Consider the following 13,519-nt stretch of genomic DNA (forward strand, 5'->3'; position numbering starts at 1 on the left):
ATTATCTGAAATACATCACTCAATATCGTTTTTTAAAAGCTAAATAGTAATCAATTCAGGTGTCTAATAATTACCAACGTGTCTACTATCTATCGAGAATGCAACTTAACCGATTTTAATTTTATAATATTAAAATCGTCCCACATCTGGGTTGGTAATTTGTAGATAGTCTCTTATTTTAAAGCGCTGCCCATTGGGTGCTGTTACCGCAGTACACCGCGTGTCTGTACTCACCACTGTCTTCCTTCTACACCAGCGTTTTAAATGGAAAACTACTAAAGCGAAAGCAATGGATCCCATCCCCGAGAGTGAGAGTAAAAAAGTCGACATTTATCGTGACACATGGGTTCGGTTCTTGGGTGAGTTTACAGTTAGTATATTTTAAGTAAAAAAGTCACGTGTGGGTAAAAGAAAAAACACGTGGTTAAAGGTATACTATGGTTTACAGTGTCTCGTTTAGTGTGTTGGTGATCCTGAAATTCAAGTGTAATAAAGAAAAGAAAAAAAAAAAAAAAAGCAACGCGATCAGTCCCATGTGACTTAATTCTATTAAACTTGTTTAATGCCAAGGTCAAAATAGCTAAAGTATGGGGTGCCAAAACTTTTGGTCGTGTAAAGGTCAGATTCCACAGATCATCCTATTATCTTTCATAATGTATTATTAATAAAGTGCATGTCAAAAGTTTGGAAACGCCTTGTCGTGTATGGGTTTTGCATGGTCCTGTTGTTTCTATGGAGCAAAAAAAGACAAAAAACAAAACAAAAAACACACAAGAGCTGGACAATAGAGTCAAGAAGCTTTTATTGTCATTTCAACCATATATATATATATCTGATGCAGAACACAGTGAAATGAGACAACGTTCCTCCAGAACCCTGGTGTTACATAGATGACATAAAGCTACATAACAGAAAACACAGGGATAAGGACTAGTAAGTGTCCTCACTACATAAAGTGCAAACAGTGCAAAGACAACACATGACAGTGTAGGACAAATACACAAAACACAAAAAAGCACCGGCAGTAAATCTACTGTATATTACACAGTGCAGTGTGTAGGAGAGAACTGAGTACAGGAGTGTTCTAAAAAAAAAAAACATGTGCAAAAACAGCATGTAAACAGTTAATAATGAAGTGATATAATATGGGTATGGATGTGTGAAGTGAGTACGGGTGTGTGTTGAGTCCGGGTTGTACAGATCAGTCACACAGTTGTGTGTGTGTGTGTGAGTTTTAGTGCAGTTCTGTTTTGAGAAGTCTGATGGCTTGAGGGAAGAGAAACTGTTACACAGTCCGGATGTGGAGGCCTGAATGCTTCAGAACCGCTTCCCTGATGGCAGGAGGGTGAAAAGTGTGTGTGAGGGGTGTGTGTGGTCGTCCACAATGCTGTTGGCTTTGCGGATGCAGCGTGTGGTGTAAATGTCCGTGATAGAATGAATAATGTCTTGAAGAATGTCAAGAATGAAGTTCTGCGAGTCCAAATTGGACTGTCTCTATCAAAAGAACTTATGCAAGACGGAGAACAGGACAGATGTTAGGCTGCATCACACCCACAAACATAGAGGTGGAAGCTTAATTGTTTGGGGGTTGTTTTGAAGCAGGGAAGGTTGGAAACGTATTCCAGATGAAAGGAACACTAATCCAACATGGCTACTATACCATATTTCACCATACAACAAAGACAATGACTCGAAGCATATGTCCAAGCTCTCGATGTGTTCTTAAAAGAGAGCAAACAACTGAACTTTCAGAAAGAAATCTCGAGTTCGTGAAGAGGAACTCGAAAAGCTGTTATTTATGCTAAGGGTGGATTTTTCTAAATGAAATTAAGTTTAATATTTGTACATTTATATTTTTGTTTGGTCAAAGTAAATCTTCATACCATTAAAATAACTAGTTTGTTGCATATAAACTAAAGAGACATGTATGTATGTATTTATGATACTTTTGTTAACAGTATATTATTTACAGCTGTAACATTTTTCGTTGTCAATTAGTCTGAAACTCAACAGTATCAACTTAATAATTACACAAAAAGTCCTTCAAAGCATTTAAAAATGATCTCCTGATAAATCACAGGGTCCCACATCACAGCTTTATTTGTGTTGAACTAAATCTTTATGTTGAAACACAGTTGAATGTGTTTATATTGAACTTGTTTGTGATTGTGGTGCTAATATGTGGGTTAGTAATGTATTTCTGGTGTGTTGTGCTGAGGTAATAGGATGTTATTGTTGGCATGGTTACAATGGTGGTAAGAGATAGGCGTAAAAAAAAACCCCTGAAGGAAAACGAATCAACAACTGTATGTTTGTACTTCATCCTTCCAGCGAAATCTAATTTTATGTTGATGCAGAAGTAGAAGACGGCCTCAAAGTTCAAGAAAGTAATGCAGGCACAGTTGCGCTGCTGCATCGCTCTCACGTGAGAAAACGGACCGATGTTGTGTATTTCTTTACAAAAATAAATCTAGGTCACATTTGAATCTTTCAGGGTGGATTTTTATTTTAAAGCCGTATCCTGTACACGGTGTAGTGCTTTTAGGAACACTGACATTTAGTCAAGGTGACTTTAAAATCTGCTGCGTTGCTAAATTCGGTCCTGTAGTGAACGTCATGCACCATAACTCTCTCTCACACACACACACACACACACACACACACACACACACACACACACACACACACACACACACACACACACACACACAGTCTCCTGTGCCGAATGTTGAGCCTCTTAAAAATTTACATATTGTACTGTTCTGTGAAATTTGGTAAAAAAAAACAAAAACAATCGCATTTATATTTGCTATAGCTGAAATGATATAGCGATTGCTATTATATTTAGTTTAACATAACTGTCAGGGCATAAAATCATGCAGATACGGAGTAAGAGCTTCAATTAATGTCAAACATTCAGAATATGGAAAAGGTGTAATCACTGTGAATTTGATTGTGGCATGGGTGTGGGTGTTATATTGATTATTATATGGTTTACTGGAATGTTTACACAGTATGATGTACACATTCTTCTTCTTATAGCTGCTCCGGTTAGGTCATCCGTCTCCATATTACCCTGTCCTCTACATCTGCCTCTTTCAAACCAATTTCCTCATTTCCTTTGGCTCCATCCTCAGCATTCCGCTACTGATATACCCCATGTTCCTCCTCTGCACATGTCCAAACCATTTCAATCAGGCCTCTCTTACCTTGTCTCCAAAACGTCATACATGCGCTGTTCCTCTAATAAACTTATTTCTAATCCTGTCTTTCATCGTCACTCCCAACGAAAACGTCAACATCTTCAGCTCTGCTACCTTCAGCTCCACCTCCTGTCTTTTACTCAATGCCACTGTCTCTAAACCATACAACATCGCAGGTCTCACCACACTCCTATAAACTTTCCCTTTCACTCTCACAGATACCCTTCTATCACAAATCACTCCTGCTATCACTCTTCTCCACCCACTCCACCCTGCCTGCACTCTTTTCTTTAGTTTTCTAACAAGTGGAATGTACACATCATAGTGCAAAAAAATAGACGTCAACCGATTCATCGCCTTTCCCGATTAATCGGCATCAATAGTTGATTGCTGGAACTATTGGCCATCCGCAAAAATACATACTGGTAGTTTTTCCGGGTTGCGTCTGTTCTGCGGAGGGTCTGCTGTCATTAAACAATGCGAGAGCGGCCTCTAGAGGCAAATTGCTGACGCCGCGTGCTGTTTGTTTTTGCCACTTGCGCATACTCTACCTCATTCACGTTAGGAGCAGAAAAGCACTGTAGAACACATCAAATCTTGAGAAGGTTGGACCCCAACAGCACATGAACACATCAGATTCCCCTCCTGGCAGCAAAAGCCAGAAATATTACATTAGATTCGATTCAACTTTGTCATTGTGCAAGGTATATGTACAGAGCCAATGAAATGCAGTTAGCATCTATCCAGAAGTGTATAAGTGGCCTATTTACAATAGATAACAGTATGATTAATAGGGTATAAGGTCCATATGGACAGGGGTGAGGGTAAATAATGTACAGAAGGTGCAGTAGGTAGTAATATATGATATATATAGTAATATACAATTTGAGGCTTTCATGAACCAGACTTGACAAGATTAAAAAAAGACCAGGTGATAGCCTTAAATTCTTGGTCTAAGCTGAAAGGAGTGGGACTTGATATGCTCCTGTATTGTTGTAGCCCTTTCACATGAAGGTTTGATGTGTTTTCTGTTCAAACCAGTATTGCCATTTCCATTTTTACCCACAAGGTGTGTCCACCCACGGAACTGTCGGTTTTTTGTGCAGGTTTTTTTTCTATATTATTTCTATTTTTTTCCTCAGGATATGCCAATGAGGTGGGAGAGGCCTTTCGAGCCCTTGTGCCCGTCAGCATGGTGTGGGCGAGCTATGCTGTTGCTACGGCATACGTCTCAGCTGACGCAGTGGATAAAGGCAAGAAGGCAGCTGTGGTAAGTGTTGGGATAGCGGTATCCAAGACTTTCCTTCCTACACTTGCTGTACATATGAGACATGGCTTCTAAATTACCAGGTAATGGAGAAAAAATATTATAGAGCCTTTGGATTTTCATGGACAACAGAAAGCTTTCAGAAACAAATGGCCAGATCAGTGCTGACAGAAAGTAACTATAGTAACTTGAGGTAACTATAGCTTAGTGATTACGACGTTGCACTTTGGATCAGAAGGTCAGAAAATCACAGGAACGCCAAGCTGCCCCGGTTGGGCCCTTGAGTAAGGCTCTTAAATGCCATAAATCTGCATCTATACAACTGTGGTGGCAAGAAAATCACCTCCGAATGTTCAACACACTTATTGCATATTGGCCACAAGCTCAAAAGGACACATCAGGTATCATTTCTATCAAGCAACAAAACTATTACACATTTTGTTTAAAAAAATAAATACATCATGAACTGAGGCGTAAACAGAATTTATGGAGAAACTCCTCAGATGCCAATAGAGAAATGTGAAAAAAGAAATGACGTAAATGTTTATTGTTTTGTGTTAAGGCTCACGGTGATCAACCGGGTAAGACTGCACGTGTAGCTGTGGCCGTCGTGGACACGTTCGTTTGGCAGGCATTGGCGTCCGTGGCCATTCCCGGCTTCACCATCAACCGGGTGTGTGCTGCGTCTCTCTATGTGTTGGGCAGAACCACACGCTGGCCTTTACCCGTGCGCAAGTGGACCACCACCGCCATCGGCCTTTCAACTATCCCATTCATCATCAAACCCATCGACAGGTGTGTTTGTGTGTTACTTTTTATGTATTGTTTACTATTTATTTATATTTGTATTCAACATAAAAAATGTTTTTACCTGTGCAGAATTATTGGCACCCTTCTCTAAACTAATCAAAACTGAGCTACAACATTTGAGTGTTAATTTGTATTTGCAGAAAAATTATTTCCTTTTTTTAAACAAAAATTTCATTTTTATGCTGATATGTCTTGAGGATTTGATAGGATTTGAGCGAGTTTGACAACAGCCGAATTGTGATGTCTAGACGACTGGGTCAGAGCATCTCCAAAACTGCAGCTGGTCTGTGGTGGGTGTTCAGTATCTATCAAAAGTGCTCCAAGGAAGGAACAGTGGTGAACTGGTGCAGGGTCACGGGCAGATAAGGCTCATTGATTGAGGCTGGTCTGTGTGGTCCGATCCAACAGACGAGCTCCTGTAGCTCAAACGTTAAGACGTTAAAATGCTGAAGACGTTAATGCTGTTAATGCTCGACGGGTCAAAACTGTTTCAGCAGCAAAAGGGGGGACCAACACGATATTAGGCAGGTCAAGGGTGCCATTAATTCTGGAATCATCCAGAAAAAAAATCCTTAAGAGACAAACGGCTAATCCTGGAGCGATTTTATAATTTCATTCTCGTTCCACTTCAGAAAACTAGCAAAGTGCAGAATCAAGAGCAAAACATTGCTAGAGGCTAGCGATATTAATATTGTGCAGTGGATGCGTTTCTGAAGTGTGTGTTTGTGTTTTGTGTAAAGGTCTGTAGACCTTCTCCTGGACTCCAGTTTGAGAAAGATGTACCATGGAGGAGAAAAGCACAAATAAAGCTGGGAGGAGACTTGAAGATAATGTATACACATCCACGTAAAAAACCTCATCCGATCGCAGCAGCAGGGGTGTTTTGTTTTGTTTGTTTAGTTTATTTGTTCTTTGTTCGATTGTATTAAGTCACTGCAATGCACACCAAGTTTCTTGGGGTGTAACGATGCAGCGTAACCATAATTCGATACAAGATTCCCGTAAAAACGCATAAGAAATACGCATAATAACGTGTTTGATGTATATGAAAATACAGTAGCGAATTATATATGAATTAAATCATACAAGCATTTATTTTCATTACATTTTTTACCAGGTCATGCTTGTTTTAGCTGTAATGAAAATGTCTCAAGACACCATCTTTGTGTATTTAATATAATTCTTTTTTTTTTGGACTTTAATACAGAATTATTTGAACCTTTCACTAAAACAATCAGAAATAACACCCATATGTGTTTTTTTGTTTTGTTTACTTTGTAAAAACACACCATTGATGATGATGATTTTGTGTGATAATGCTGTTTATGTTGTAAAGGTAAAAGGGAGAAAAGTTTATTAAGGGTGTGGCTTCACCTTTGGATTTGTGTATTTCACAATATGAGCATCTCTTGCACAATGGTCCCAGTTCTGTAGTGTCACTTATATATATACACACACACACACACACACACACACACACACACACACACACACACACACACACACAAACACAAACACAAACACACACAAACACACACACACACACACACAAACACACATATACACATATATACACATACACACACATATTAGATAGATAGATAGAGAGATAGATAGAGAGATAGATAGATAGATATAGATATAGATATAGATATAGATGTTATATTGAAGGTTTTCCGAAAATTGTATTTGCTTTTCAAATCTTTAGTCTTACATGTTCATAGATAAAACCAATGACTACATACAGTGGCATTATTGTAAAACGTGTATCTATTTTATATGCATGATACTATTGGTGCATAATATTTGAGCGCATTATTTGCAAATATTCCAAAACCGATCTATTTGGAACGTTGTGAATGTTCGAGAGCACACTATGCAAAAAGACACCAAGCCATCTGTGCATTTTAGCTGATTTTTAAATTCTAGCAAAAACGTTGGGGGGAAAAAAGTGAAAGAATGTTCATCCCAGGAAAAAGAAATTAATAAAAAATGAATGTGATGCCAAGAACAGGAATAGTGCATATTTTTATTCTGTAATTAAATAGTCACATATTTTATTAAAGGAATATACAGGTATGTGGATACATAAGGGAAAGAGTGTTATTTTTTTGTTTACATGACCACATGATAAAATTAGATGATTTATTTAAATTTTTTTTACTTTTGTTATTTTTCTGGGGCATAAAATATATTAGTATGATATTAGTAATGTGACATTAAAAATGAGATTTGTTTATTATTTTTTTGTTGTACTATGATCAAATCTTTTTCTTAGGATAATTCTTTTCAAAGGGATGTTTAATTTGTAATAAAAGGAAATGCTTTCAAAGTCTCTAATAAATTGAAGTATTCAAAAATTGTCTGTTACTGAATCCTGCTGCTTAACAAGTGTGTGGACACCTTAACAGAAGATTGGTTTGTGCTTTTTGGATATCCCATTCCACAATTAGACTCCATTTATTGTTCTAATAACCACGTCTGCATTAGATTGTGGAGATTTGTGCTCATTCGGCCAGACGGGTACTGACGTAGGTGAGAAGGCCTGGGGCCAACTCCAACTCGTAAATACCCCAGCCTATATCTTCATAGAGCTAGCTTTGTGCACAGGGGCATGCTGGAACAGATTTGGGTCTATTGGTTCAAGAGAAGGGAAAATTGAATGCTACAGAATCCAAAGAGATCATATACAATGATGTGCCATTAACTTAGGGCAGTAGTGGTTCAGTGGTTAAGTCTCTGGGTTACTGTTCATAAGGTCAGAGGTTCAAGGCCAAGCTGCCACTGTTGGGCCCTTAACCCTATGTGCTGTATCATGGCTGAGCCTGTAATTTGACCCTGATTTTCCTACAAAAATGCTGGGATATGTGAAAAAAATAATTTCACTGTGCTGTAAAGCAGTGGTCCCCAACCCCCGGCACTGGTCCGTGGGTCAATTGGTACCGGGCCGCACAGAAAGAATATATAAATTACATTATTTTCGTTGTATTTATTATCTGATTCTGAACGATGTATTATTTTGGAAAATGACCCGACTCTCTCTACCACATCTGTCTATGACTCACTCTTGATGCATGTCTAGACGCTTGCCTCGGTCACATGACCTTACCTCCATCCACTACCTTCTTAAAGGTGCTGCTCCGGCCGCTAACACATAATACATTACCGCTAAATTGAAACCCCCAAGCGAGCTAAATGAACCAAAAACAACACAGTGGATTCACGATTATTATTATATTTAGAAAATACCAGTTTTTGTGGTGGTATTTTATTTTGTTGTATTTATCCGCCACACCTTAAAGGCCGGTCCGTGAAAATATTGTCTGACATTAAACCGGTCCGTGGCATAAAAAAGGTCAGGGACCTCTGTTTTAATGTATGTGATAAATAAAAAGCCTTTTCTTTGTGGGCACAGTTTGGGGAAAAACACATATGACTGGAGAAGTCAGATATTCAAATACTTTATTGTAATATAAGTATATGTTGAGCGATTTTTACAAATGTTTTATTTAAAGAAATGGCACTGCCCATGATCTATTTCTGAGCATGTTTCTCAGCTTTCTAACACCTGATTCCACTTAATTATTCAGAACAGTTAAATGATTCTCCCTTCTGAGAATGTGATTGGATAACTGAAATAGCCCCGCCTTATCCCTTTCCTTAAATGCTAAGAATGATTGTGGTAATTAAGCACCCCTGCCACTGTTTCTATATCAATGGTGGGCATGAAGATGTTTTTAATGCAGGGTGTTTTGGTGATCCTTTTAGTTGCTTCCTCTTTTGGACATAAAGGTAAAGCGATGGACAGAAATCTTTAATCAATCAATCAAGTGCAAAGTAGATAATTGGGTTTCCACATGAAATCATAGTTGTTCATTTCCAATTGAGTTTGTGCTGTTTTAAACATATGACTTTTTTTTTTTCTCCTAAATCTAGTGATCGACTGTACACTTAATGCGGTCACTATACAGTGGAGGCCGGCATTAAACTCTGACCAAAAGCTGGACCTTTCCAAAGCTCACCTAGGGACTTGTCCTCCCTCGAGTATATTTATCGAAGATGACGTGCTGCTGTTCTCCGTCTGGCTTCATGACTGTGGTTTTAAAGAAGTGGTAATATGCTTGTCCTGTGTTTTGTGTGTTTTAAACGACTAGGTCATTTGAAATTCCTAGTGTGTATAGAGTGGGAATAAATCACAGAAACTAGACATCAATCCACTACAATCATGTTTTCTGTATGAGTTGGAGAGCAGTTCATTTTGAGAATTACGAATGGTATTGATTCATAAAATGATGGCTTGAAAAACTTAGTTGCATTGTTGATTTTGTCCAAAACAACTAATTCTCCACATACTTAATGCTTGAAGGTATCTAGGATTAGTTCTATAATAAGGTTGAAGATTTTTTACATTACCCATGTCGGAATGCCCATGATGATGGTATTTAACCATTTCTTCAGGTTCCAAAGTCTTAGTTTTCCTGCTATTTTTGTGAAAATCTCACATTTTAGATCTTTGACAATTTTTTTAAAATCTTGTAAGCTCCATCACTACACACGTCAGAGCTATTACAGTTTGCTCATGTTACCTGGTGGCGTTTCCCTGTTAGGAGCTGTAAAGACTTCCTGTATCTTATATTGCTGATGTGTAACTTTCAGGTGAGTGAGGACAGAGTGACATACACCAACTTGCTGACTTATAACCTGCATGCCAGTCTTCCTCTGATTACTGAGCCTGTGGAGTGTGTTTATGATCGGTAAGTGGTTTGTGTTCTTTTAAAAGTTTTGATCGCATGATGTTTGGTGGATATGTGCCGGTTTACTCTTGTGGTGTATGTTCAACAGATATAGCAGTAGTGCTGATGTGAATAATGTAAAACGTGATCTCGTCTTCACTCTGGAGTTGATGAACAGTAGGTTTGGCATTCTTGATTATATTTCATGCAATATTGTTTGTTTTTGTGTGTAAATGGCTAAACTTGAAAAAGCTGTGGATGCCAGTTTGGCTAGAAAAGTTCTCCTGAACATGCCATTGCAATTTAAAACTATTTACACTTATCTAAGATTAATTCAATTGGATGAGACATTTCTAGACATTTACTATTTTCCAGTTTATAGGAGTATAATGTACATAAACAAGTATTTGGAAATCCCTCAGGTTTGCTGCTAGTAAACCGAATCTTTTGCCTCAAAGTACAAGTGAGATTTCTTTCTTGGTATTGGTTTGCATGGTTATGTTCTTTATTGATTTATATAGCTGCAAAGACTAACAGAATATTGTCACTAGTTTTTACTTGTTAAGCTGCGCTCATGTCTGGTGTCTATACATTTCCAGATACTAGTTCATAATCTTGTCTTGTATGTATCTAAAGAGGTTATTAGTTTCTTTTTTTCCTTTGCAATTGTGTACAAACCTGAGTAAGCATAAAGTGGATTTTGGCCTGGTAACAAATTGCAAGAAAAAGCCGCTTGAAGTTTTGTTCCGAACCCCCCAACCTGCCTGGTTTTGTCTATTGTATTTAGTCACTTAGTTTAGCTCTTACATTGTGTATGTATTTAGCACAGATTCATAACAAAAAGCTGTGGACTGTAGCAATGAAGGTCATGGTTTTTTTTTCCCCCTGTAGATGATTTTAATGGGCCTGCTCCATTCACCATGTTCACATTCGACACCAGAATTAACATCCTGGCCAAAGTGCAACAGCAGGACCTCCTTGCACCTGTGCAGATTTACCTGCAGAGCTGCATGTTAGCAAACACCACGGACCTCACTCAGGCCAGCCAGCTGCATACACTTATTTCTGATGCTGGGTAAACATTATTTTGTCCAATTTCTCATAGGAGATTAATGCGGCTACTGCTAATTAGTTTAAAAAATTGATACCTAACTTGCTGACAAATGTTCTATCTGGGCTTTATCTTAAAGCTGCCTTAAAGAAAGCAAAGAAGGAAATGCCAAGTTCTTGCCCAGACGGGATCCTACAGAAATTCGCTTTTATTTCCAACCCTTCAAATTTGCCACTGGAGAACAAGTGGGGACTGTTATGTATCTTAACATAAAATGGCTAATTTGGGTTTAAATGTCTTTTTGAGTACATGATACAAAAATTTACCTTTTCAGGTGTTCCTTCATTGTGACATGGCCACATTGGATCTTCAGACCTTTAGTGTCACTCAAAAAGCCTGCCAATATTTACAACACCAAAACAGGTAATCTGAACTGTGAATAAATGCTTTTGCTTATTTCCAAAGCAAAGAATACTTAGCACATGCACTTGCTTTATTGGATAGTTGGGTTTTTACTTCTTAATCAGATTTGATTTGGAATTAAGGGGTTACTACACTTCTGTAGGGTTCTGCAGAGAATCGTTCTACACAACAAGCTCACGGACCATTTGGAGTTCTAGAGTCGATCTTTCATGAAGTATATTGTTACCTTTTGAGGGTTCCTTGGCTGGTTAATAGTTTCAGCATTCAGAGTTTTACTTTAATAGTGAAATTTAACAATGTGGTTCCACTGAAAGCTAAATGGACTTTGATGTTGTAGGTGGGAGCTTCTGGATGATCCAGCCCAAAGTGATCTCTGTAGCTGCTGCGACTTCACTTGTATAGACGGCACTAACTCAGAGTCTGGTATTGGTGGTTTTAACGATCGGTGGTGGTGTTAATGGGGATATTGTATCTCTTAGTATCAGGTGTTTGGGTTCTGAATCAATGGTGTATAAGTGTTGGGGATTGGATACTGTGACTTCAGAAGTTTAGGTGATGGGGCTCCTAAAGTTTCTTCATCTCTGCTTCCCCAATTATGATGACCTCCTGTTTTCTCTTTTCTCAAGGAATATATACACACAGGGTTCTAGGTCCTTTTGCAATGGTTGATTCCCAATCTAGTGCATCAGATGAGTCATTCTGGCCTGCTGAACAAGGTTAGTATGTGTCAAGTGAACATTTGAAATTGGCATTCTGTCTTTAAAGGCAGTGGTGTTTTGTGACTTGGGATTAGTGGTGTATCAGTGATTGGGTCAGTGGTGGACAGTAGCAAAGTAAATGTAATTCATTATTGTATTTAAATAGCTTTTTTGCATGTGTACTTTACTGAAGTATTTGCATTTTGGGAGACTAACTACACTACATTTCAAAGTCAAATATCTTACTTTTTAAACTACATTTTAGCAAAAATGGTCAGTGGGGTGAAAAATGCACCTAATCAAGCACTCAGCAAGTCACCAGTCAGGGTAGCGCATGCTCTGTTTTTGGACTTGTTTTGATTGCCCCTTGGTGGCATCTACTTTTCACGAACCTGCAGTTTAGTTAGTTCAACAGCAAGCAGAACATGTGAGTGTAATGAACGATGGAAGAAACTCCAGACACGAACTTGCCATAATCTGTGGCCTTATTTGTGCAATTTTTCTGAAATAGTTGTGAAGGTTTTTGAGTTTATTTTAATAGTGATCCGTGTTTGACTCTGTATCATTCTGTTGTAAGATTAAGGGTGTGAAGAGTAACATTTCATATAAACTGAGTTAATTAAACAAGCGTCTTGTGATGAATAATAATCGGAACGTTATAGCCATAATAAATCGCAGCACTTTGGATACTTGAGTAACTTTAAAGGCAAATACTTTTTGTATTTTTTACTCAAGTGAAAGTTTAATGGGAGCACACTTACTGGAATAAACAAGTGTATCTCTAAATTAACAAGTATGTGGTTTATGTTCCTTGTCCACCCGTTTTGCTTCGCCTTTAGTTGTGGCTCCTTCCCCTTTACCATACCCTCAATGTTTACGGTCTAGTTTTGTGTATTTCAAGTGACCATTTGAAAATGAAAATATGCCATGTGACTTACTCACTTACTGTTGTGTGTTTTTAGAACTAGGAGGAGTTCCCATATGGGTTGTTGCACTTACTGTTTGCCTGGTGTTGATCTTGATGGCTGGAGCCATTGCAACAAGCTACTACCTGTGTTTTTGGAGGGGTGGAAGGATGGGATACCGGCCAAGTCGAGAACTTCTCAATAAATATTAAGCTTCTTGATTAAAAAGGTTTCTGACTAGTCCTTTTGTGATTTGTTTTGAGGTGATATGTCACCAGTAGATTGGAAGGTGTATGGTTCTTGCTACTGCTCATGATTCAGCCTCTAAGCCAGATATAAAAAGCCTTATTAATTATTCATGCTGGTGTAATGTTGGGGCAACCCATGTTTACAGTGAGGCTCCTGAACATGATACACTGCAGTCAGTGT

General features: G+C 38.3%; 2 protein-coding genes across 2 annotated transcripts; both read left to right on the top strand.

Annotated features, from left to right (window-relative positions):
* The first annotated feature begins 199 nt into the window (after positions 1-199).
* On the top strand, positions 200-6,526 carry mtfp1 (mitochondrial fission process 1). The gene is made up of 4 exons (XM_046838477.1): positions 200-359; positions 4,346-4,473; positions 5,033-5,265; positions 6,021-6,526. Exons 1-4 carry the CDS (start codon positions 290-292, stop codon positions 6,085-6,087), a joined length of 498 nt encoding a protein of 165 aa, XP_046694433.1. The 5' UTR covers positions 200-289; the 3' UTR covers positions 6,088-6,526.
* A 2,404-nt stretch (positions 6,527-8,930) lies between these two features.
* On the top strand, positions 8,931-13,318 carry LOC124378846 (zona pellucida sperm-binding protein 3-like). Its single transcript, XM_046838633.1, has 10 exons — positions 8,931-9,072; positions 9,217-9,392; positions 9,937-10,034; positions 10,123-10,190; positions 10,905-11,088; positions 11,204-11,309; positions 11,399-11,487; positions 11,825-11,910; positions 12,114-12,203; positions 13,148-13,318. Exons 1-10 carry the CDS (start codon positions 8,997-8,999, stop codon positions 13,300-13,302), a joined length of 1,128 nt encoding a protein of 375 aa, XP_046694589.1. The 5' UTR covers positions 8,931-8,996; the 3' UTR covers positions 13,303-13,318.
* Positions 13,319-13,519: the final 201 nt, after the last annotated feature.

Source organism: Silurus meridionalis, chromosome 25 (assembly GCF_014805685.1).
Source record: "Silurus meridionalis isolate SWU-2019-XX chromosome 25, ASM1480568v1, whole genome shotgun sequence".
Classification (NCBI taxonomy): Eukaryota; Metazoa; Chordata; class Actinopteri; order Siluriformes; family Siluridae; genus Silurus; species Silurus meridionalis.